The sequence below is a fragment of the Lutra lutra genome, chromosome 6, assembly GCF_902655055.1.
Source record: "Lutra lutra chromosome 6, mLutLut1.2, whole genome shotgun sequence".
Lineage (NCBI taxonomy): Eukaryota > Metazoa > Chordata > Mammalia > Carnivora > Mustelidae > Lutra > Lutra lutra.
In genome coordinates this window covers 17,603,337-17,629,176 of record NC_062283.1, presented here as the reverse complement: position 1 = coordinate 17,629,176, position 25,840 = coordinate 17,603,337, and the positions used below count along the sequence as shown (strand labels likewise).

Sequence of the window (25,840 nt, the reverse complement as noted above, 5' to 3'; positions counted from 1 at the left end):
CATCTGTATTTTGGGGGTAAATACCCAATAGTGCAATTGCAGGGTCATAAGGTAGCTCTATTTTTAATTTCTTAAGGAATCTCCACACTGTTTTCCAAAGTGGCTGCACCAACTTGCATTCCCACCAACAGTATAAGAGGGTTCCCCTTTCTCCACATCCTCTCCAACACTTGTTGTTTACTGTCTTGTTGATTTTAGCCATTCTAACTGGTGAAAGGTGGTATCTCAATGTGGTTTTGATTTGAATCTCCCTGATGGCTAATGAATGATGAACATTTTTTCATGTGTATGTTAGCGACTTGTATGTCTTCTTTGGAGAAGTGTCTGTTTGTGTCTTCTGCCCATAAGTCAAGCAGATAGAGTCAATTATCATATGGTTTCACATACTTGTGGAGCATAAGGAATAACACGGAGGACATTGGAAGATGGAGAGAAGTGAGTTGGGGGAAATCAGAGGGGGAGACAAACCGTGAGAGACTGTGGACTCTGAGAAAGAAACAGAGGATTTTGGAGGGGAGGGGATGGGAGATTGGGTGAGGCTGGTGATGGGTATTGTGGAGGGCTAGTATTGTATGGAGCATTGGGTGTGGTGCATAAACAATGAATTTTGGAACACTGAAAAAAAATTAAATTAAATTAAATTAAAAATAAATAAATAAATAAAAGCAATGAATCTACATTGCCATACCATTATCACACAATGTCTATAGTTTACATTAAGATTCTTGGTGTTACACATTCTGTGGATTTTGACAAACTGTGAAGTCATATGTATCTACCATTATAGAATGGTTTCACTCCCTAAAAATTCTCTATGCTCTGCCTATTTGTCCTTCCCTCCCACCTAATACCTGATCTTATTATTGCCTCCCAATTTTACCTTTTCCAGAATATCATACAGTTGAATCATTAAGCAGCCTCTTCAGACTGGCTTCTTTCACTTAGTAATATGCATATAAGTTTTCTTCATGTTTTTTCAGGGTGTGAAGCTCATTTCTTTCCAGTACTAAACAATATCTTGTTGTCAGGATGTACCACGGTTTATTTATCCATTTACCTATTAAAGGACATCTTGGTTGTTTCCAAGTTTAGGTAATTATGAATAAAGCTGCTACAAACATCTGTATGTAAGTTTTTGTGAAAATACACATTTTCAACTCATTTGGGTAAATACTGAAAAGAGTTATTATTAGATCATGCAGTGAGAATATGCTTAGTTTTTTAAGAAACTGCTAAACTGTCTTCCAAATTAGTTAACCATTTTGCATTCCCACTAGCAATGAATGAAGAGTTCCAGTTCCTCCATATCCTCACCAGTGTTTTGTGTTGTCACTGTTTTGAATTTTGGCCATTCAAATAGGCAGGTAATGGTATCTCGTTTTTTTAAATTTGCATGCCCCTATTGACACATGACATTTAGCATCTTTTAATATGCCTATCATGTCATTCATTTTCTTATTGTTGAGTTTTAAGAGTTTTTTACATTTATCAAATAACAGTCCTTTTCCAGATATATATTTGGAAATATTTTCTCCCATTCTGTGGCTTGTCTCTTCAGTTTCTTAATACTGTCTTTCACAGACTAGAAGTTTTTAATCAAGTTCCACTTATAAATTATTTCTTTCCTGGATCATGCCTTTGGTGTTGTATCTAAAAAGTTATCACCATTCCTAACGTCATCTAAAATGTCACTAATATTATCTTCTAGAAATTTTGTGGTTTTGTATTTTACATTTATGTCTATGATCAATTTTGAGTCAACTTTTGTGAAAAGTGTAGTTTGTGTCCAGGTTCTATTTTGTTTTGGGATTTTGTTTGTTTTTGGCATGTGATTGTCTAGTTGTTCCAGCACCATTTGTAGAAAAGACTTTCTTTTCTCAATTGCATTTTTTACTCTTCTATCAAAACTCGGTTGACTATTATCTGTGTTAGTCTATTTCTGGTTTCCTTATTATGTTACATTGATCTTTCTTACATCAATTCCACACTCTCTTGATTACTGCAGCAGCTAACCTTTTTCATATCTTCTAACATCCTGTCTATATCCCAATTTCCTTGATTATCCCAGAAACATCCCTGGGAGGGGGGGGAACAATGCTTTTTTGGAGATAGTTCTTTTGTGAGAAGATTTTAAGAATCTAAGAACAAAAACAGACAATGGAAGAATGTCCGTAAAGTCCAAAACTTTCTGGAAAATACATCCTTTTTTATAACTGAGACATAAAGATAGAAAAATGCACTCTACCACAGAAAAAGATCTCATTGAAATAAATGTGCCACTCCAGAGATAATTATTTCTTAAAGCAATTCAATCTGAATGAAGGGTAGCCAAGATTTTTCTCTACTAATTTTGCAACTTATCATCAATTAAATCTGAAATTCTACCTCATAGCTTAAAGGTCTTATCATCTCATATATGACTAGTACATTACAAATTTATATGTAGAGTAGGAATTTATGTTCTTAGCAACATGACTTTTTTCAAATAATAACATCTCAAGGGTTTCTGCAGGAATTAAACGAGTTCATATACATTATGACCAATGCCTGTCACATAGTAAGTGCCACAAAAGTATTATCAATGATTATATGATAGAATAAAATCTTTAGTTTAAAGTGTATATGAATCTTCTAGAAGGTCTGTGTTATAATATACTCTAGTATCACAGAGATTTTGAGATGGTAAGTATGTGTTTGTTCTCAGGAATGTGCATTCTAATTAGTACCTCAGGTGTCCTGAGAGAGGGCAATAGATCGCATTTTAAAAACAGTATTATTGAGTTTTAGCTGAAAAACACAAGACAGAAGGATGAGAGAGAATTGGTATGTCATAAAAATAAAGTGGATAGTATGAGAAAAGGAAAGACTCAGCAAAATAACAAGAAAATCAACGGACAATCTAGAGGGTCTGCTATGTATAAAACTGATAGAAAATGGGGCATGGGGACAAAGACATAAAATACAAACTCTTCTGTGTGTGTGTGTGTGTGTGTGTGTGTGTGTGTGTGTGTGTGTGTGCATGCAAATAAGGTAATGCCTGTTCTTAGAGACTCTGCCACTCACCCCACAAGTGTCCCAAGACACTTTTGAAAATTCATGTAACTGCAACAGAGCAAAGGGGCAGTGTAAAAATAATCACGGAGAAGAGAAATTTTCATTCTCCCCATAAACCACACAGAGAAGTGATTTTTAAGACAAATTTTAAAGAAAATCTGATTTGCCATCTTTTTTTTTTTTTTAAGATTTTATTTATTTATTTGACAGAGATCGCAAGTAGGCAGAGAGGCAGGCAGAGAGAGGGGGAAGCAGGCTCCTTGTAGAGCAGAGAGCCCAATGCAGAGTTCGATCCCAAGACCTGAGCCCAAGGCAGAGGCTTAACCCACTAAGCCACCCAGGTGCCCCTGATTTGCCATCTTTTGAGTGTCATTTCCAGTTGTAACCGAGAAGTCACCTTTGGAAAAATAATAATGATGATGATGATGATGCAAGGTCTATACCCTTGACCTTCATTCAGATGAGTATTGCAATGAAACAGAATACAATATATCTTTTCATGTTTTTTAAAATCAATGAACGAAATAGATTAATATTCTATGGACTAAACATATGCAGATACGGAGATGGAGATTTATGTATGTAATTGTTTTCTTCCTTTTTTTTCTATCAGTAATTAATTTGCATGATTTCATAGAAAACATACATACACTATTTCTCCATATAGAAGAAATAGAAACACAGAGAAGACTCAAGGAAATGCCCCAATATTAAGTGATCTAAATGGGAAACTGTGGAGGGTTCCTCATTACTAATAGAAGAAATGATTCAAGTAAAAGCAAAATAAAATATATGCTTTTAAAAGCCATATTATTTCTGAGCATTATGGAAAATTTCTCAGCAATCTCTGAGAAGCTGCTGGCTTCTGTTGAGCACTGTTTGTTCTCATTGTCTCTGACTTATATAGATCATATCCCTGATACTGTCACTAAATCATTGAATGATCTTGGGATAGTTTCTTGCAAAACTTGGTTTCTCTGTTTACGAAATGAGAGTAGTAATCCTTGACACCCTCGTGCTTCACTGAGGTATTTCAAAAATTAATGAGTCACAAAGGCTTTGAGCTGCTGATCAAAGGTGCTGTGTATAACTACAAAGAATTGTTATTATTTACCAGTAGCCCCTTTTTATTGTGCCACTAATGAGCACTGTGGTCAGCAATAACTTATTAGGGGGGAAAGAGAGGTGAAAGTTAAAAAGGCTGTTTCTCTCCATATTCAGATATAATTCTTGTTAATATTAATTGGTGTTATGCAGACATATTGAAAAATGGGCTTCCTGTAGTCTAACAGTTCCTGTTGGGAAGTCTTTGTAAATTACTTACCCAATATTGTGGGGTTAGAGGATTGTGCATACTGGGACTTTTTCTTGGATGTGTGCAAATTCTACAGAGAACTCATGTTTCAACCGACTTGGTACATAGGACTCAGCATCAAAACTTCTCATTAAGATGATTTTCTTATATATCCTTTTTTTTTTCATTTTAATGATCCTTAAGCAATTTCATTGATAATTATCTTTCTCTCTCTCCACACATACACACACACACACACACACACACACTTTTTTTGCATCTCACTTTTTTTTGGAAATGAGGTCATTCAAATTTTCACTTCAAGAAGCTAAGAGTCAAATAGTTGGGTTTTGCTGGAAATTTTCAACCCCAGGATTATACATGTGTTTTCTGTTTTTTCTCAAACCATGCTCCACTGTACCATACATTCTATATTCTAAAACATTAAATGCTCATAGTGAGCAACTGAACTGGCAAAAATGGTACACATTCAGCCATGTTTGAAAAGATTTCATCCTTTCCAAATTGATAGATGGCACAGAATCATGGTGGTACAAATCAGATTTCATATGATTGAAGAAAAGTTTCTAAACATTAACCATAAAGTAGGCAATTTTATTTTATTTTGTCTCTCCTAAAAGTGCATGTCAAAAATCTTCCAGGAATATTTAGAAGCACTTTGGGTCCCTGATAGGCAAGAAGGAGTGCAACTTCTCAGAGCCTTGGCAGTCCACCTGTCTCTGAACAGCCTTCTTTCTCAGCCTGAGGGCTCTCTGCCATGCAAAGCTCTATCCTAAAATAAACAAAGCACTCAGCCACTAGAAGCACTTCAGCTGAAACGTTTGTGAAACAAGTACATTCTTCAGGACTCAGGGCAAATGAATTTTTCATGAGCTAAGATCTATGCAGAGAAGTTTTCATGAAAACCTAGTATTTTTTTAAGGAAGAGTTCTACAGACTGAATTGTGTTCCAGCAAAATTCATATGTTTAAACCTTAATCCCCAAGGTGACTGTAGTGGAGATGGGGACTTTTGGAAATAATTAGATTTCGATGAGGTTGTTGAGGGTAGAACCTTCATTATGGGATTACCACCCTTATAAGGAGAGCCAGAGAGTTTGTGGTCTCTCTCTTTCCCTACCATGTAAAGGTATGGGGGAAGGCAACCACCTACAAGCCAGGGAGAGGAATGTCTCCAGAAACCACCCACATGGGCACCCTGATCTCAGACTTCCAGCCTCCAGAAGAGTGGGAAACAAATATCCGTTGTTTAAGCCACCCAGGCTATGGTATTTTGTTATGACAGCTAGAGTTAAAGAATACAAAGAACAGTAGCCACAGGCTGTCATGACTTAGTTTCGTCTTAACATATAAAAATTCTAACTGGATTCATTGACCTTAGGAAGATATGTTAGGAGGTGAATGGTTCAGATGTTTTGCCAGTATTCCTTTATCCAATATGCTAGGTATCAAATGCCCGTTCAATAAATAGCTAATTAGCAAATACTGACCTCAAGGATGGGTGTTAGGTAGAAAGACGTACAAACAGGACAAAGCTCCTAATTTCAAGGTGAGCGGAACATGACAGCGATATGTCACTCAGAGAATGCAAGATAGGATTTGACAAGAGGAGAGCAGATTAAGCTTCCTAAAAAAGAGAGAAAGGGAAAAAAAAAGAAAGAAAAAATAATGGAACGTGATTAACTACAGATTGTGGAGAAGAATTTTATTTTTAATATGGTATGTATTTGGGGAATGACAGTCCTTTTTTAAGGTGAAACAAGCTATATAAGGTATGAATTCAATAGTAGTGTAAAATGCTAGCCACCTCTTTTTAATGCTCTGTATTTTCAAAAATAACAGAATGATTATCTTGTAATTCATTCTTTCTTGGACATTATTCTACCAGCTTACCTCCAAGGAATGTCACTGAGTCTTTAAGCTATGATAAAAATGTCTCAGCTTTGGTTTTTTGGGGGGTTTTGAGTTTTTTGTTTTGTTTTATCAAATACAAGATGAAATAGTGTCATCACTCACTTCATAAGATATATTGGTCCATATTTCCTATAAAATAATTTAAAAGATGTCAAAAGCACTTAATTGGCTTAGAATGTCACTTCCTCCAAAATACCAGATAAATGACAGAAAGTTTTACTTTAAAAGCCATATTCCTTGGGGCGCCTGGGTGGCTCAGTGGGTTAAGCCGCTGCCTTCGGCTCAGGTCATGATCTCAGGGTCCTGGGATCGAGTTCTGCATCGGGCTCTCTGCTCAGCAGGGAGCCTGCTTCCCTCGCTCTCTCTGCCTGCCTCTCCGTCTACTTGTGAGCTCTCTCTGTCAGATAAATAAATAAAATCTTTAAAAAAAAATTAAAAAAAAATAAAAGCCATATTCCTTGAAACTATGAACTGCCACTAACAATATATTATAATGGTTAAGACCCTCTGTTTGAATCCTGGCTCAGCAACTTAGCTACAAACCTTCAATTAGCCTTGCTATGCCTCATGTTGCTCTTCTATAACATGAAAATAATAATTTGTTCTTAAGGCCATTGTGAGGTTAAGTTATGTGAAGTGTGTAAAATAGAATCGGTAAGCATGCAACGAATGTTCACTACTATATTATTTAAGAAACTTTTTCTGATTTGGATGTCATTTCCTTTTCTTATCTAATTGCTCTGGCTAGGACTTCTAGTACTCTACTTAATAAAAGTGGCAAAAGTGGGCATTCTTGTCTTACTCCAGATCATTCAGGAAAAGCTTTCACCTTTTCACCACTATGATGTTAGCTGTGGGCTTGTCACAGATGGCTTTTATTATATTGATGTACATTTCTTTATACCTAATTTGTTGAGATTTTTATGAAAAGTGAAATAAGCTAGATAGAAAACGACAAATACTATATGGTATCTTTTATATGTGAAATCTTAAAAAAAAAAACACACACACAAAGTCAAATCCATAGAAACAGAATAGAATGGTAGTTGTCCCAGTGGGGAATATGAGAAATGGAGAGATGTTGATCAAAGGTACAAACTTTCAGTTATAGGTTGAATAAGTTTGAAAGATCTAAGGTATAACATCAGGACTATAGTTAATAATACTAGACTGTACTAGTTTTTGCTAGTTTTGCTAAGATAGTAGATCCTAAGCAATCTCACCAAAACAAACAAAAAAGTATACCAAGTCATCACATTATATACTTTAAATATATTAGAGTTTTATTTTTTAATTATGCCTCAATAAATCTGTAAGAGATAAAAGAGCCTTTTTCTCTAGTCTATGACACAAATATTTTTAACTATAATTGAGATATGTATGAAAGCATCAAAAATTCAAACACTCCACATAGTGACATTAGACTGTAGTAGAGAAAATTAATACCAGAAAAAAACATTTATATGCTAAAGATAGCCATGAGAATTTTACCCTCCCAGTTATCCACAGAATTCACTCACTTATTTATTCATTCATTTAAAAATGAGGGTATACTTCATGTTTTCTGCCAGGCTCTGCACTTGGTGTTGAACATAAAAAAACAAACAAACAAACCCAACAACAACAACAAAAACAGGATCTTCATGTAAAGAAGCTCATGGAATAAAGCATAAGTATCTTTACTTATTTACTGAGGTACTACTGTAAGTGTTAAATATCATGTGTGGGGGTTACCTTCTCTTGAGCACAATGTAGCATTCTCATTTCTGTGCTATTTAGCACAAGTTTTCATTTGCTGATATATAACTGAGGGCTGAGTTTCTGAAGGAAATTTGGTTATACAAGGAACTTATAAGAGAATGGAAGGAATTGGGCAAAGGAGAGTAGAATTATTAAATAATTTGTCAAACTGACGCTATTTTGTTTTACAAATATATGTAATAAAATCATATTTTGTGTGGCATTCTCAGCATGATGAAGTTGCAAAAAAAAAAAGTTATATAAAAAGTAACATGGTTTGCCCTCAAATAGCAAACAAGAAACCCTTTCATCAATATCTGTGTTTCAGAAATGTCCCTCTGTCTTCCTGAAGGTGAGAGGATATCTGGTCAAAATGCTAACTGACAGCCACTTGAGCTTGCCTTGAACTATGAGAAAGCCTGATTGTTGGTTGGTGGTGGACTACCTACTGAGAAAAGACAAAGGGGAATGGCTAGACATGTCAGGAACCACTTTACTACAATTTGAAATTCAGTAGTTTAGAACAGGATCTAGAAGTTTAATAGAATAAGACAATCTACTGAAGATTATTCAGCTCCCCTACTTTGTTTTTTTCCAACACAGAGTTTAACACATATAAACCTATACTCCAAAACATGACACTTTCTCCTTCCTTGACCCAATTCCAAGCAACAGTAGCGTGGCTTCATGTTCTGGAACATGTACCAGTAGGCTCCTAGGAGTACATGAGTCATACAATATGGCTTACGTGACTACTAAAAGAAAGGCATTTACCGTTCATCTGAAATAAAGAATTTTTGTTCTTTAGATTTGTATCCAATAATACAATCTCAAATTCTCTGACAGTTTAGAGATACTGAATTTTCAGTTCTAAGAAATTATGCTAATGTCGATTTTTAAAGAATGATCAGCTCACCCAGTCTCTAGATAAACAAAATGTTATCCCTGGACCATGTTTGCACACCAGAGATAGATGCCTATAGAATTAGTTGCCTTAGTCATTCTGTTATGCTATGTGCCCACACATTTTTTCATGATAGAAATTTCTTCAGTGACCCCAATTGCCTAATTATCAGATTTAATAATGCCTACTACTGGAAAGGAGAAAGGAAAGATGGAGAAAAATTTATGTTCTAATATCAACAAAAAATCTTGTGAACCACAGCAAAAAAAAATAATAATAATAAGATGTAAAATAAATTTCAATGAAAAAAGTAACAACTCATAATATTTTTTGTTTTGTAAATCTCTTTTTTCTTAGAGGTGCTGATAAAATGTGAACTGACAGTAAGTAAATAAACAATTGATTGTGGCTGCATTAGGTAAAGATTTTCAGAGCAAAGATAACATCACTGAAATGTGTTTACTCATTCTAGATAGTAACCTGCTGCTCCTTCAATGCCAGTCTGCTTTGGCAAAAATGCCTCCATCTGAACATTCTGGGATGTTCAAAATGTATGCCAGGTAAGTAATGAGGAATTAAAAAATAAATACATAAAATGGGAGCTAAGTAAGGAAAAATTGGAGTGCCATAAATTGGACAGCACTTTTTTTTAATATAGATTTAACACATATTAAAACTGAAAGGGATTCCATGAGGTTTTAATTTGGAAAATTGTATTTCTGATCTGTAGAGCGATCTTTCACATTTATAATAATGTGGCATTTTCCCTGCCTACGTCAGAAAAGGCACTGAATTAGCTGATGCTTGCCAACTATGGACCATGACAGGGTCATTATGGTTTCCCTTGAATTAACATGTGGAAAAGCACTACTGCTTTTTTTTTTTTCTCTATGAAATAATATTAGCACTCTTGTTCTGTTTATCTCTATAATTTTATTTATTATATCTTCATTTATATTTACATTTAATGTAATATTTAAGAAGTGATAGATAAGCTACTGTATTGGTTAACTAATAAAATAGAAGTTTAGCTCATATAAATGTCTTTAGTGATTTTAAAACTCCACTAATCTCAAAAAGTTTTATATGCTAACCACAGTGTAGAATATGCTCTGGATTATAGAAAATATGCTGATTAATCTGTTAAAGTGTCTTATGACATCCATCTTTTATTTGTGGAGATCTTATTATGGATTTTACACGTCTACATTTTCTCTCATATTCAAGAGTGAGGGATCATACTTGACTCTCATTCACACATGCTAGACTTGTTTCAAAATTGCCCATTGCCAAATGTCAGGCAGTTATGAAAAAATTTAGAAAAGTAGGGCTAGCTGCCAATACACACTGATGAGCTTTTCAGACTGTCTCCATGAAAGACGCTTGGTTCAAGCTAATATATTATTTCAACACTATCCTAGATGCTATATCTCATCTTTAAAATCAAGACAAAAACTTGGGGTGCCTGGGTGGCTCGGTCAGTTAAGCATCTGACTTTTGCTCAGGTCAGGATTCCAGGGTCCTGGGATCAAGACCCACATTAGGCTCCTTGCTCAGAAGCAAGCTTGCTTCCCCCTCTCCCTCTGCTGCACCCCTGTGCTCTCTCTCTCTCTTTGTCAAATAAATAAATATTTTTTTAATTAAGAATAAAATCAAGACAAAACTTAAAATAATTTTCCTTACTGTAGTATATTAAATATAAACCATTTCTTAAAACTTCCCATAAGCATGGCTTCCTAATGAAATAAACTAAATATATGAATTATTATTAAAATTCAGAGGAAAATCTAGTTATCTGCAACTGATTAAGAGCAGATACTTCACATAAAGTAAATATGAGGAAATGTCCAGGAAAACACTTCCCTCTGGTAGCTAAAAAATAAAATAAAATAATTTTATTTTTAATTCAATACTTATTCAAAAAACAATGCATTATTGCTTCCCTGGATTTCTTCTGTGAATAAATTTATTAACATTATGCACTTAATTGCTGAGATTTATTTCTTACTGGATAATTCTCAGACCCAAGTCATATCATGTCTTTCTTTCTTTTTTTTTTTTTTTAAGATTTTATTTGTTTATTTGACAGAGAGAGATCACAAGTAGACAGAGAGGCAGGCAGAGAGAGAGAGAGAGAGAGAGGGAAGCAGGCTCCCCGCTGAGCAGAGAGCCTGATGCGGGACTCGATCCCAGGACCCCGAGATCATGACCTGAGCTGAAGGCAGCGGCTTAACACACTGAGCCACCCAGGCACCCATATCATGTCTTTCTTATAAGCTTTCTAATGTCTACAAGATATATAAAGTCAGTGCAAATATTTCTGAAGAGTTTTATATACTCAGGTAACTAAACAATTAACAATTAAAGTAACAGGTCGTCATTTGCATAACCCTTGAAATGGGACCTCTCAATTGACTCCAAGACTCAGTTGACTCTCAAATGCACACCCATTGCTCTTTTGGTTTTGTAGCACTCAGCATTATTTTTTTTCTCCAGGAAACACATCAACTGTCAGGATCTCTGTCTGTTGAGTTTTCCCACCATAATCTCTGTACCAGACAATTCCCAACCCAGTCCCATGATGTTTAGTAAAGGTCGTTTTCATCTCTTCTTCTGTGGTCTCAATTCTTTTGTCACCCCACATCCACCACTAGAGGCCACGCAATGTTGAGATGACAAGACATCCACCCAGTTTCCACATCCATTAATAAGTATAGATAAATAGTTTGAGAATGGATTCACCAAACAGCTCTCACCTCTACTGGGACCTTCTCCTATCCCCATTTAAACACCTTGATTTTGGGACACCTGAGTGGCTCAGCTGGTTAAGTGTCTGCCTTCAGCTCAGGTCATGATCCCAAGGTCATGGGATCGAGCCCCATGTTGGGCTCCTACTTCTCCCTCTGCCTCTCCTCCACGTTTGTGCCTTCTCTCTCTCTGATAAATAATCTTTAAATAAAAAAATAAACACCTTGACTTTTTAAAGTGTCAGTTCACCCTTACAACAGCCATAAAAAGTAAATATAGGTAGGATGCCTAGGTGGCCTGTCAGTTAAGTGGCCGATTCTTGATTTTGGCCCAGGTGGTGATCTCATGGTTGTGAGATTGGGCCCCACATCCAATTCCATGCTTAGTGCTGAGTCTGCTTGAGATTCTCTTTCTCCCTCTCCCTCAGCCCTTCCTTCCACTCCTACCTTCTCTCTCTCTCCCTCCTTCACTCTAAATAAATACATAAAATCTTAAAAAAAAAAACAAAAAACAAAAAAAAAAGTAAACATAGGTAACAGTCTTAACGAATATGTAACATAAGTCATAAGAAAAGAGAAACATCAAATGCCGCTGGGCATTTGGATACATATTAATCCCCACGACCCCCATAAAAGGCTTAAGTTATTTCATCCTACTTTATAGAAAGATTCAATTTCATATAAATATCAGAACCAAGGTTGAAAGCCATGAACTCCAAGACCAAGTCTGAAGTACTTTCCTACACACAGAACTTCCTGACATCATTGAAGGTGAGAACACAGATGACCATTTTTTCTCTCCCACTGCCCTTGCCATTTAAAGAGCACTTCCTGTGTGCTGGATTCTTTATGAAAGGCTCCTCTCCTCCTCCTAAAAATGGTCTGAAGTAAGTACCACTCCCCAGTGATATTTTTTCCTATTTAGCCTGAATCAGCCTATCTTTCTTCTTGGGGTAAATGAAATAAAACTAGTTGAAATAAAATTAAATTGTGTGAGGACTGGGATTGATATTGATAAATAGCATGAGTTCTGCTTGCTAAAAAATGTATAAAAAATAAGGGGAAAGATTTAGGCAAATCATGAATCATGTGTTCTACACAGGGGTGTGTTCGCAAGTAAAATCAGTGGACGATATATAGGACAGACATTTCAACTTGCTATTTTAAAAAGAGACATTATCTTACATTTCTCGATACACATTTGATACTCACCTGTTCCAAGGAAGAACTTTCAAGCAGAATTATAGTTTTCTGAACATGTACCTCAGAGGCCTCACCATAGGCAGAGGTGGCGTGGGGCTCAGGTCTCTTTCTGGAACTCTCTGGCTCTTCAGAATCCACAATCTCCTTGAAGCTCTCATCTATTTACCCCAAGAAAATCACACAAGATTTGACTTGGCTCTCTGTCACTTTAACAGTGGCTTGCCACACAGTCATCTAACCACATTTTTTCTTATTGGGGATAAAGCCTGGTTTTTTAAAATCTACAGTTTAGCAAGTTATTTTCTGTTTAATGTCCTGGGAAATTACTAAAGCCCAGAACAAGTTTTAAGATTAAAAAACAAGCCCGATGCCAACAACTTTTGTTCTTCCTGTCATGTTCCCAAAGTACAGGCTCTAAATGAAAGCCTTTTTCTCACTTACCAAATTATCTCCTGAAGGGTAGATACGCCGCTTTTCTGTGTGTTAATATTACACGTTGTTTACCTCACCGTCTCACCACTACTCACTGCTTTGCTGAAATCAACTTAGGAGATGAATAGGTGTAGGAGAAGCTGGAGCCCTTGGGTTCATTTTTCAAGTTAGGATCCCTGAGAACAGTTCCTGAGCTTTGCAAACACAGAAGGACTTCATCTGGGCTGCCTTGTTTATTTGCATAGAAATGCCTGCATTTATATAAATGGTATGTGTATTTTCTTTCTCTATCTTCTGAAAACAGCATCATCTACAAAATGCATCTATTCATCTAGCTAGAGGTACACTGTAAATATACAATAATCCTCTCTCTTCCAGGCTTGGGTGAAAATGCTGGAAGATAAAATATGGAATTTTTGCATGCCTCCAAAGTTAGGATTTTAACAAAAACCTAGATACTTTTTAACCAAAGGAAGAGAGCCCAGTGTCCAACAGGACATGAGGTGGGTTACTGGAGAGGAGAACTGGGCTGCTGCTACTGAAGACTGCTTTCTTTGCTCACTCGTTCACCGTATTACCTTGCACAAATTCTTAAACTTTCTAAGTCTCCATTATATCCTCCTGTACAATATAGCTGACTGTATAGTACCGATGAACAGTGCCTGACTATTCATTCTGTAAATTCCATAAGACTTTGGAAAGCTCACAAATGATTTCGAAAGCCTATCAGGTGTACCTGGGCGGCTTCCAGGATCCAAGCTGCAAAGACTTGTCAGAATGGAAAAGACATAATAAGTATAAAAGTGCATTGCCCAATGCCTAGCACGCACACACACACAAAAAGATACTCAATACATATTTGCTGACTCACATACTAGACTGAAAATATAGAGATCTCTTTAATTTAAACATAGCCATTTTTTATGCTTAATTTTATGTGTCTGCATGGCTAGACTACGGTGCCCAGCTATTTGTTCAAACACCAGTGTAGACGTTGCCATCAAAAGTAATTTTTAGATGTGATTAACATTTATATCAATAGACTTTGAGCAAAGCAGATCCCCCTTCATGAAGTGAAAGGACCTCATCAAGTCATTTGAAAGCCTTAAGAGTAAAGATTAGGGTTTCCTCCAAAAAGAAGGAATTGAGCTTCAAGACTGCAACATTATCTCTTACTTGAACTTCCAGCCTTCTGCCCTGCGGAATTGTGACTCAAGACTTCAACTCCTGCCTGAATTTTATATCAACTCTTACCTGAATCTCCACCCTACCATTGTGTCCTAAGGGTTTCAGACTTGCCAGCTGCCATAAATCTCTTTCTTTTTCTATTGGTTCTATTGGATTCTGCTTCTCTGGGGAATCCTGACTAATTTTTCATTCAAGTGAGGATCCCTCAAAATGAGGGATCAAGCTGGCCTGAAAAATGAGTCTGTTTGGTTTACAAAGACAAAAAGAAATAAAAAGTTACACAAACTGATAGTAAAAAAAAAAAAAAAAAAAAGCTAAGGGGAACTGTATCTAGGCAGGAATAAAAATTTTAGGGGATGCCATTCTATAAATGGGGATAAAAAAGCCGGCCTATCTTTCAGGATTGTTAGGAGGTTTAAGTAAGATAATACTTACCCTATTTAGAATTGAACAGTGGTTAGGATGATGCCAGACACCTGGTCAGCACTCACCAAATGTTTAACTGGTATTAATGTTTTTATCATTATCAATTATCTTCATTATTTTCTGTGTGTGTGCTTATGATGTCTGCCCATGTATTAGCGAATAATTTAATCCCCATAACTACTCCATTGTGGGAGGGATTGTATCCATTTGGCAGAAATGACAAAGAAAGATTAAGAAATTGGTCCAAGGTGATGGTTACCAAACGGAGAAGACTAAGCATAAATTCAATGGAAAAATAACTAAAAATATAGAGGACTTAACCATGACCCCATCTCCTCACAAGTATTTTAAGGAAATATTGAAATAAGAAAGAGACAATGATCCCTTGAGAAGAACTAAGCACACACTGAGAAGAAGAAAAAAAAAAAACTTAATGAATTTAAATACACGTGGATACAACAATTTACTCTTAATGCTTTGGTAAAATCTCAAGTGTGGTTCTGGCATGAATTTATATGCATTAACCTAAGAATTTAGATTTTAGTTTTTAAGGGATTATCTTTAAATTCCTAGATTAATACACATGAGGATTACTTACTTAAAGAGCCTAACATTCACAAGTATGAATTCCCATGCTAAGATTGAAAACAATATAGTGCTTGTCTTCTACCACCCAAAGCATTTCTCTAAGAGCTAAAACATACTCTTTAAAAAGAGTGGCATATAGCACCATATTAGAGAATCCAAATATGTCATATACCATTGTAAGATCCTTCAAAGCAAGTAAATCACTTTCACTATCTAGGGTTATAAGTTCTATTGAATTCCAGAAAACTGGGCCATAGTTACCTTTCCCCCCAGCTTTAGCTATATTTAAGTATTTGCAACCATCAAACACACATAGGTCCTCGAGTGGTTATATTTAGAAAACACAGATCAACATTTGCAAGAACACATCTTGATGAATTTATAACTAATGTTAATACAAAAGATAGAAAATAATTAGTCTCCTACCTTGGGCTTCTCCTTGTTCACTCTTGTCAAACAGCCTCATTAATCGATCACAGAGAATTCTATTATCAACTTGTAGAGGTGCTAAAAGAACATATTTATGATAACTTACTCATCAGTTAATACATAAATATGCAAATTGAATTACAAAAATAAATTATTAGTGATTGTGGCTCTTTAGTTATTCTACAGGTCATAGACACAAATTCTATTCAATATGCTGCCTTCCTCTGAAATTAAAAAAAAAAAACTTTTTAAAATCAGTGATAACTGGAACAATGACTTTCAAATGTATGTTGCAATGTATTCATAATAGAATACTTCTTCTCCAAAAAAATGATCTAATATTCAGTGGATTATAACATACACTACACAAAAATTATTTTAGAACAAGCCATTATGGTTTGTCAAATCATACAACAGAATATATATGCAAAATGAATGAATGTCTTCCACTACCTACTCTCTGCATATCCTATTTTTTACTGCATATATGTAAGAAACAACAAACTTAAGCGGCATTAGGTGGTCTTAAATTCTTTTATATACATTATTGCAATGTAAGAGCAAATATACATGTACTTAGTTCTTTTGTGAATTTAAAGTAACAAGGTTATGTCATTAAATATTGGAAACCAGCCAATCAACCAAACATATAAACAAAAAACACATGATCAAAAAAAAAAAAAAAAAACCACAGTTCTGGAAAAGGGTTTAAAGAGTCTTTCTAGGTAGATCTGCCACTGGATAGAACCAAACATAAATTATGCAAATTTGGATGACCACCCCAGTCTTAGAATATACATATATACATCAAACATGGCTCCCCTTCCTCTAAAAGGCAAGTGAACTAGCTAAACTGTGGTTGTACTCTTACAGAGGTAGTTTTTAAAAAGTCAACATATTTCTCCTACTTCGTACTTTGGACTCCATGGGTGAGCCAACTCTGACGATGGTAGTTAATTCTGTAATTCACATCTGAAACTCCAGCAGCAAGTGTTCTAGAAGAGCCTTGAGGGGTATTCACTGTCCAAGTGAGAACTTCCTGAAAATTCTAGGTCTCCCCTTTCCATCCATCCCTATGATCTTTGGAACATCAGTGTTGGAAAGAAGTTCACTGTAGCCTGTGCTCATGGACTTGGGATGACTATTCAGGAAAGTCCAGGCTGCTGGAGCCAGATAGAATGTCTGAAAGTGTAACATAAAAAGGTCTTTGAAGTCAGCTTCTGCTCACGGAAACCTGCAGATGATTTTCTCAAGGATTGGTCAACCTACAAATGTTCTTTTCCTGCCAAGAGCCTACACAAACCTCCTACCACCCCAACATCTGGGGGAAAGGAAGAGAGCCATCCCCGGAAGACATTTTGCAGGTTGCGCTTTAGGGAAGCATTGCCTGGAACTTGACTGATCTATGGCTCATAAAAGAATCTTCTTTGGAAGTTGACAAAGAACAATAGCAGCTGCATAGATGGGGAAATTTCTGCAGACGTAATAAAAACCTCCCTATAAGGACTATGTAATCTTGACAGACCAATGAGAGTCACAGAAAAGAAAAAATGAACATGCATTTTGCATGTCAAAGCCAACAGATAGACAAAAGGTAAATGGGATTAGTACAGAGACAACATCCTTAAAAAGAGGCAAACCTACATCCAAATCTCAGCTCCACCACTTACCAGCTCTGTAATCTTAGGGAAACTTCTTAGAGTCTTTGAGCTTTAATCTCCTGGCCCCAAAAATGGGACGGAAGTGAGGGTTAAGAAGATAACACACATACAGCTCATGCTTCATGCCTGGCATATAGTGGGGACTCAGCAAAGGGCAGCCACCCCCATTTCCTTGTTTGTTAACTACTTCGTAATCAGCAAAGGGCAGCCACCCCCATTTCCTTGTTTGTTAACTACTTCGTAATTTTTCGCAACAGAATTTTTCAATAGTTTAGGTTCTGTCATTCTGAACTAGTATTTTTGTTTTCATTATGAAGTAATAAATTATAGACAGCTTCTGGGGTGTCATATGAGGGGAATCTGAGCAAGAGGTTCTAGTTTTTTTGGTAGGCAGACCTGCTGAGAAACCCCCTCAGTGGTGCTCCAAGAGGACCCTGGAGGGTCAAATGGGTTACATAAGACAGAAACTGAAGGCAAGAGACTATCCCCTTCAAACTCAAATTCAACCATTTGAATCAATCCAGGTACTTTCCCCTTAGATGTTTTCCTCAAAGGGAAAAGTGGGCAAAACCAACAGGACCAAGGCAACTCCTGAGGGGAAAGAGAACAGATAGTGCCAAAGATAGGGATCCGATCTCCACTCCATGCTTGCCAGATCTCTGTGACCTTAAGAAAAACTACTAAATCTTTCTCAGTATGTTTCTTCATCTTAAAAATAGAAATAATGACAGCTCCTTTAGATGGTTTTGCATTGTCTGGCCAGAGCAGCTATGTCCAGCTTAAGACACCATGAGCACTCAGGAAGTAATCATAACTCATGTATACAGAAGCCTTGCCGTGTTTGGGATATTATGCTTAGCACTTTCCATTCATTTCTTCATTTATACATTCACTCAACAAGGACTTCTCAAGTCAACATTCGCTCTGTGCCAACCACTGTGCTAAGCCTTAAAAATTCATCAGAGAGCAAAGTAGACTCTCTTCCCTCTTTGTGTTCAAGAGATGGTTTAAAGGAGAGAAACACATTTTTTCACAGGTAAACTCACTAATAAATAATGAGTGATCATCATGATGGGTTTGATAAGATAGGGAAACTTCACTTTGGTTAGTCAAGGGAGTCGAGAATTGAGATGTAAGCTCAGAAGAGTGTCCAGTGGCCAGTAAGGTGGCTGTCCCAGCACCTGTGAGGGTTCAGGGTCCAGAAAGAGCTCCATGCATCTAAGGAACAAAAGCAAGTTCAATGTGGCAAGTGCAGCGGACCTCAGATGAGTAAGGACAGTAGGCTGGTGTTTACCCTGAAAGCAACAGGCAACAATAAGAGAGCTTCAATGAGGGATGAGCAAGATGCCATGTGGACAATAGATTAAAACAAAGGAAGAATGGATGTGGACAAAAGCAATCCAACAATTCCAGGCAGGAGCTGGTGTTCACTTGAGACTGAGTTGGAACAGAATTAAAGTCTGGTGATCATGGAGAACGCATTTAGTATGTCAAATCCATGGACCTCAACACTCCATAAGGTATTACTATGATTTAATTAGTTATTACTAAATACAACAGGTGATGGTTAACTTGATGTGTCAATTTGGCTAGGCTGCAGTACCTAGTTGTTTGGTCAAACATCAGTCTAGATGCTGCTGTGAAGGTATTTTTTAGATGTGACTGACATTTACATTAATACACTTTGAACAAAGCAAATCACTCTACACATAATGTGGGTGGGTCTCATCCAATCAGTTGAAGGCATGAGAGAAAATGCAGGTTTCCCAAAGAAGTGATTCTCCTCAACACTACAACATAGAAATTATACTGCCACTTCCAGTCTACTGCCCTGCCAAATTCACTCTCAGGACTGCATATCAATGCTTGCCTGAAGCTAGAATTACTTATATAAAATCATATCCAAATGATAAAATAATAAAAGTTGGGCACCTATGTACTAGATGCCTCGTAGCGACACTCAGATCTATATTCCATAGTAAGTAAAATGTATTGACCAATAACCAAGAACCAATTGTCCATTATTTTTAATCTTTGCTAAACAAAAAATTAACATAACATTATCCTCCCAGGATCTACTGTTAAAAAATTAAATTAAATTAAATTAAATTGTAGAGGTGCCTGTGTGACTGTTGATTAAGCGTCTGACCTTTGATTTGGGCTCAGGTTATGATCTCATGGTCATGAGATCAACCCCCATGTCCGGATCTATGCTCAGTGGGGAGTCTGCTTGAGTTTCTCTCTTTCCCTCTCCCCTTGCCCCTTCCCCTCTAATCACCCCCCTCCCAAATAAATAATTAAATCTTTAAAAAAATTAATAAAATAAAGTGATGGTGGTGGTGGTGGTTATTGACACTAAAAAAGAGTCATCAATTCTGTTTAACCCTGAAGGTATTTTTTAGATGTGACTGACATTTACCTAAATGTTACCTATCTTATGTATCTTTACATTTCACTTTCAGGAAGCCCAAAGTAAGAGTAAGTGATTAATTACAGTTATAATTAATTACAGTCCTTGATTTCTTGTGCATTTACTTCTTTGTGTAGGTGTTCTCAAATCCCTCTTTCATCTATGTTTGAATGCTTTGACCATATGCATTTACATTTCTATTATAAGCTTCTTCAAACTATTTTGGAAGCAAGTAGAGTACAAATTATAAACAGTTTTGCCACATCTACTGTGAGAATGAAAACCATTCTCAACAGAGTGTTGACATTCCAGAAAGTGTCAACATCACTCTGAAGGGACACTGTTATTGTGAAGGATCCCAGAGGTACCCCAAAAAGAGACTTCAATCACATCAATGTAGAACTCAGTCTCCTTGGAAAGAAATAGAAGAGGCTCTGAGTTGACAAGTGATGGGAAACAGCAAAGAACTGGCTACTGTCCACACCATCTGTAGTCATGCACAGAAGATGGTCAAGGGTGTGGTCTGGGCTTCAATTCCAGGATTAGGTCTGTGAATGCCCACTTCCCCACCAACATTGTTATTTAGGAGAACAGTTCTCTTGTTAAAATCCAAAATCTCTTGGGTGAAAAATACATCCCCAGGGTTTTGGATGAGACCATGTGTTGCTTGTTCAGTAACTCAGGAAAGATGAGTTAATTCTTGAAGGAAATGACACTGAACTGGTGTCACACTCTGCTGCTTTGATTCAGTAAGCCGCCACAGTTAAAAACAAGCATGACAGAAAATCTGGGGATGGGGTCTATGTTTCTGAAAAAGGACTAGTCCCGCACGCTGATGAATAAGATCTAAGTTGTCCAGCTACAAAAATCGCAAGATGCCGGATGATTTTTCAGACTTCTTTGTGGTATCTTAAAGCTGTATTGATTTGAGAAAAAAGAAACAAATTATAGACAAATAAATATGAGAAAAGCGGAATCGGGGTGGACATAGATGGGGCAAACACACTAAACTCTGTGCGTTGTGCCTTTGCTCAGGTGGCCGAACCCCACCCTGTTATGTCCTTGCATGATCTCTAGCTCTGTGCCACAGAGGACATGGAAGGCAATCTTGTGTTCATTAGCACTGTCTACCCCCCTAACTGAGATAGGTGCACGGGCTTGAATACCCAGCAAAAAGAAAAATAAATTATCATCAATTGCAGACTTAAAACTGGATATAAAGACAACTGCCCACTCTGAAACATGGGACGCGCAACGTGAACTCCAGGCACTGGGCCATCACTGCGGACTAGGGAAGAGTGACACACAATATTTTATTTTATGAACCTTGTCTGTCTGTGGTTAGAGCCGCTCCTCGTTCACGTATCACTGAACATCTTATTAAACCAGCTTTAGTCCTTACATTACAAAAACTCCACCAAATACAACTATATATTGTGATCTCCAAGGAGTTAAAGCAGACCTCAAGAAGAATCCAGTTCACATTCCTCTCCAGAAAGCATCGGGATTATCTTTCATCCCCCTGTGTGTTGGGCAAATAAAAGGTTGAGGTTTTTCCAGTTTTCAATTCACCTCGATTTGAGTTTTACCAGTTACTGGTAAAAACTGTCCTCAGATCAAGTTCTTGCCTTTTCCTGTGCATACATCTTTTGATGATATCCGTGGATTCTGTGTCATCTAAAAAGCGGTGTAGTTATGGAAAACCATCTTTTAAAATCATTCCTACAGCGTGCTTGAGCCCCTCTCTCTGTGAGGATTTACCCCAGTCTTTCCCTAAGACGTTCAGATTCAGTGACCGGTGCCCAGGGGTGGAGCGTGGTCTTCTGAACTGTCACAGCTGCAACTAGACTCAAGGTTATAGAAGAGAAAATCAGATCACTGCACCGTTGTGGTTCAGAACCCAGGCGGCGGTTCCGTGCCCTGCCTCTGATGAAAGGCATCAGGAGTCACCGTGCACAGAAACTTCTTTTTTTTTTTTTTAAGATTTTATTTATTTATTTGACAGACAGAGATCACAAGTAGGCAGAGAGGCAGGCGGGGTGGGGGGAGGGGAAGCAGACTCCCTGCTGAGCAGAGAGAGAGCCCGATGCGGAACTCGATTCCAGGACCCTGGGATCACGACCTGAGCTGAAGGCAGAGGCTTTAACCCACTGAGCCACCCAGGTGCCCAGAAACTTCTTAGGCTAGATGCATTTTGTGCTGCTTTGAAGAATGCTCATTTTAAACTCAAAGACCAGAGATGGCATTTGTGAAGTGATGATGGTCCTCATACGCATAACACGGGCCTTATAATGACACCAAACTGCTTCCGGCGGCGTCAAATGAAAGCAAATTCCTACTTCTTCTCTCTGCCCAGCTGGCTGTCCTTGATCAAAAATTACCTTCGCTGCCCATCATGTTGTTAGTGGTTAAAACTTACCATTTAAATTGTAAGCCACAAAATCTAAACGGAACTGCATGTGTGATCTTTGTCACCTCATTTTCATGAATGGAAAAGAATATTCTGACACAAAAATTACATACTTAATTCTAGCTCACCCTCTCCGCTGACCTCCATCCCACACTGCCTTGGGTTGATTTCCTCATCCATCAGTGGGTCAAAGTAATTTCTGCTGTATTCATTTCCTGTGGAAAGTACATGAAGTAAGGGTCAGTGATTATTAGAAGCACATGAACCAAAATGTTAATTTTGAAATCGACACCAGCACAGAAGGGCCATTTTAGCTACTTTATAAGCTTAATTTTTGTACAAGTCTTTCCAGGCCTCCCTTTTTTGTAATTATCATCTTGCAAAAGGTCAGAAAAGGTAATTCAAGAAACAAGTTCACGCTATCTTTCGGTTGCTAAAAAATTAATGAGAAAATGACCAAATGTAGACTTTGGAATAATAAGAATAATTAATAATAAAAACTTAAGCAAAATTCTGTTTAGGATACACTCAAGAAATGGATATTGTTGGATTATAATGATGTTTAGGGTTTACTGATCATTCTGTTTACCTGCTGGTATATCCACTCCCCAAGTCAGCTGTGTTGTTGTTTTCAGAATTCTGTCATTGATTTCATAGTGTCTTAATTAAGAGAAACTATAACAAAATTTCCATATTGACAGTTGAAGACAAAGAAAGAGAGAAAGGGAAAAGAAAGAGAGAGAAAGAAGGAAGTGAGGGAGGGAAGAAAAAAAGAAGGAAGGAAGGGAGGAAGGGAGGATAGGAGACAGAGAAAAAGAAAAGAAAGTAAGAGGTCCTTTTGCTTGGTCAACTTAAGTTACAGGAAGGGAAGTTACAAATGATGTAGTCAGAAATTTTGTTCAACACACATCAACAATCTCAACAAACAATCCAAAAATCCCCACTTTACATTTCTCACTTATTTGTCTTGATAATCAAACTGCAGCATCGAATGGGACTTTGTAATAGAGAAAAGGGTCTGCTATCAATTTTTCAAATCTAGTTTCATACTTCCTGCAGACTGAGATGTATATGTCTGTTGCTAGCAATTTCCATTCGGTAAAATATAACCTACTCTGACGATAATTCAAGTGGCCTCATACACTGCGGGAGAAATAAAGCATCATCGACGAAAAACAATGAGGTTGCAAGTACTGTTCACAGGAAAGGGTTAACAAATACCAGGTATACTGTGATCCTCCATCGTATATTTGATTTAGGATCAAAAATAATCCAAACAGCAACTCCTTTTCCAAGACTAAATGGAATTTTGATATGAACCGGGGTTTAATTTATATTTCTGGACTGGCACATTTTTGCTGTCAGTCTCTGTTCTATCAACGTAGTAAGTACAAGAACTGAAAATCTGCTTTTCCTTGAGGTCTCAATAAAGAAAAAAATAAATGAGTTTCATTTTTGTTACTCTATCTGTCAACAACTACTAGGCTGGTATGAATCTTGGCAGTATGTAATCAAAGTCTTATGTACTGCAATAACACAGTCATTCTACCTCATTCATGTAATTGTTTTTGTGTTTTTTCCCCCTCTACCACAAAGCACTGTGGTACCCGAAGCACACGCTTCCATATGCTAGCAAAATAATTCGCCTCTATTAAAGCAAAAGTGGCAGTGTATTTCTTATTATTATCACCCACCCACAGCAGCCAACCGTGGGGACCCAGATCCTGCAATCACCCCCGTTCCAATACGACGCGATTTTTTTGTCTAACAGAAACGACCTCGTAAATAATATCAGCTTAATCAAGACCTTGGAGAAAGCCACAGAGTGCAGTCGCTTTTAACCAAAAGTCTGGGGAAGTCTGTCTGGTCTGCAGGTTCTCAAACCCTTTTCATCCCTGCTGTCAGTTGAGAAAGGAGGGTCCTGCCCAGCTGCGCAAGGAGGCCTGCGCACAGGGAGCCTCCAGGCCCCCAAATCTCCCCTTGGGGGCTCCGTGCTTCTGTGCGCAACGGAGGTGCGCCCCTCGAAGATCTATGTATGGTTTCGACGTCTATGCAAATCGTTCCTCCCACGTTCAGGCCGGGTTGAGGCATACATGTAAGTTATAAACGCCACTTCTGGAGTGACTTATGTTGTGTTTCGCGTTCTGGGATACGGCAAATAGCATTTTACAGGTAAAGGCTTATGAGGAATCTTTACAAAGAGGCAATCCAGGGATTGCCTTTAAGCATCTCTAAATTCTACATTATGTCATATCATATCATATTATATTACAATCATATATTATATTGCATTCATATATTTATATAATTAATATATCTTATAGAATTCATTTATTTTCTATAATTCACTTATTTTTACAATTTATATATTTTCCACTATATTTCAAATCATGTTGAACATTGTTTTACATATAAATATGTAATATTATACTTATTTTCTGTCTCCCCCACCAAAAAATATTTTTTTAAGTAAAACAAAAAAAAAGTTTTTAACTAACCTAAAAGTGCTCCATGAGGACAGTAACAGTATCTCTTTGTTTACTGCAGACCCCTCAGTGGCTAGAAGCATGCCTGGCACACAGAAATACTCATAATATCTTAATTCATTTGCTAAAAAAAATCTCTCTTGGAAACCTACAGCAGTATCTAAATCCTTCCCTTGTCCCAATGTTCTATCTTGATTAAATAAGCAAACCCCCCCCCACCCTTCATTCATCTCTTCCTTTCTATTCCCAATACCCTCTATCTTTCCCTTCAACACCCCCTGCCCTTTACTTTTTTAACTGAGTGCTTTCTAGGAACCAAACACTGTGTCTGGATTCTAAAAGCAAACCAACGAAATACCATGGCCCTGACTTCAGAACACGGTGAGCTCCAAGAACAAGGAAGGCAGACATGCGCAGTCTGATTAAGATTTCACCCTGTGGGGACGCCTGGGTGGCTCAGTGGGTTAAAGCCTCTGCCTTCAGCTCAGGTCATGATCCCACCATCCTGGGATCGAGCCCCCTATGGGGCTCTCTGCTCAGCGGGGAGACTGCTTCCTCCTTTCTCTCTGCCTGCCTCTCTGCCTGCTTGTGATCTGTCAAATAAAATCTTAAAAAAAAAAAAAATTCATACTGTGGTAAAGGGTGGGGCTCTGTCTGGGCACACAGCAGGAGCTTCCGGCCCCTCCTGGGGACTACAGAGAAGACTCGCTGGAGAAACTACCATCTGAAGTACATTTTGAAGCTTCTTCAGTAGTACCAGAATTAAGTATAACTTATGTTTTTGTTTTGTTTTGTTTTTTAGGATTTTATTTATTGATTTATTTGAGAGAGCGAAAGAGAGACAAAGGAGCAAAGGAAGGGGGAGGGAGAAGGATAAGCAGACTCCGTGCTGAGCCTGGAACCAGAGGTGGGTCTCGGTCTCACCACCCTGAGA

The 25,840-nt window shown here is 37.4% G+C and overlaps 1 protein-coding gene across 1 annotated transcript in view; it reads right to left on the bottom strand.

Moving 5' to 3' along the window:
- Positions 1-25,840, bottom strand: part of LOC125101538 (uncharacterized) — a 323,109-nt gene that overhangs the window by 280,577 nt on the left and 16,692 nt on the right. The window contains 3 exon segments of the mRNA XM_047731961.1: positions 12,886-13,034; positions 15,937-16,005; positions 22,549-22,635. Coding sequence (XP_047587917.1) covers positions 12,886-13,034; positions 15,937-16,005; positions 22,549-22,635 — 305 coding nt within the window.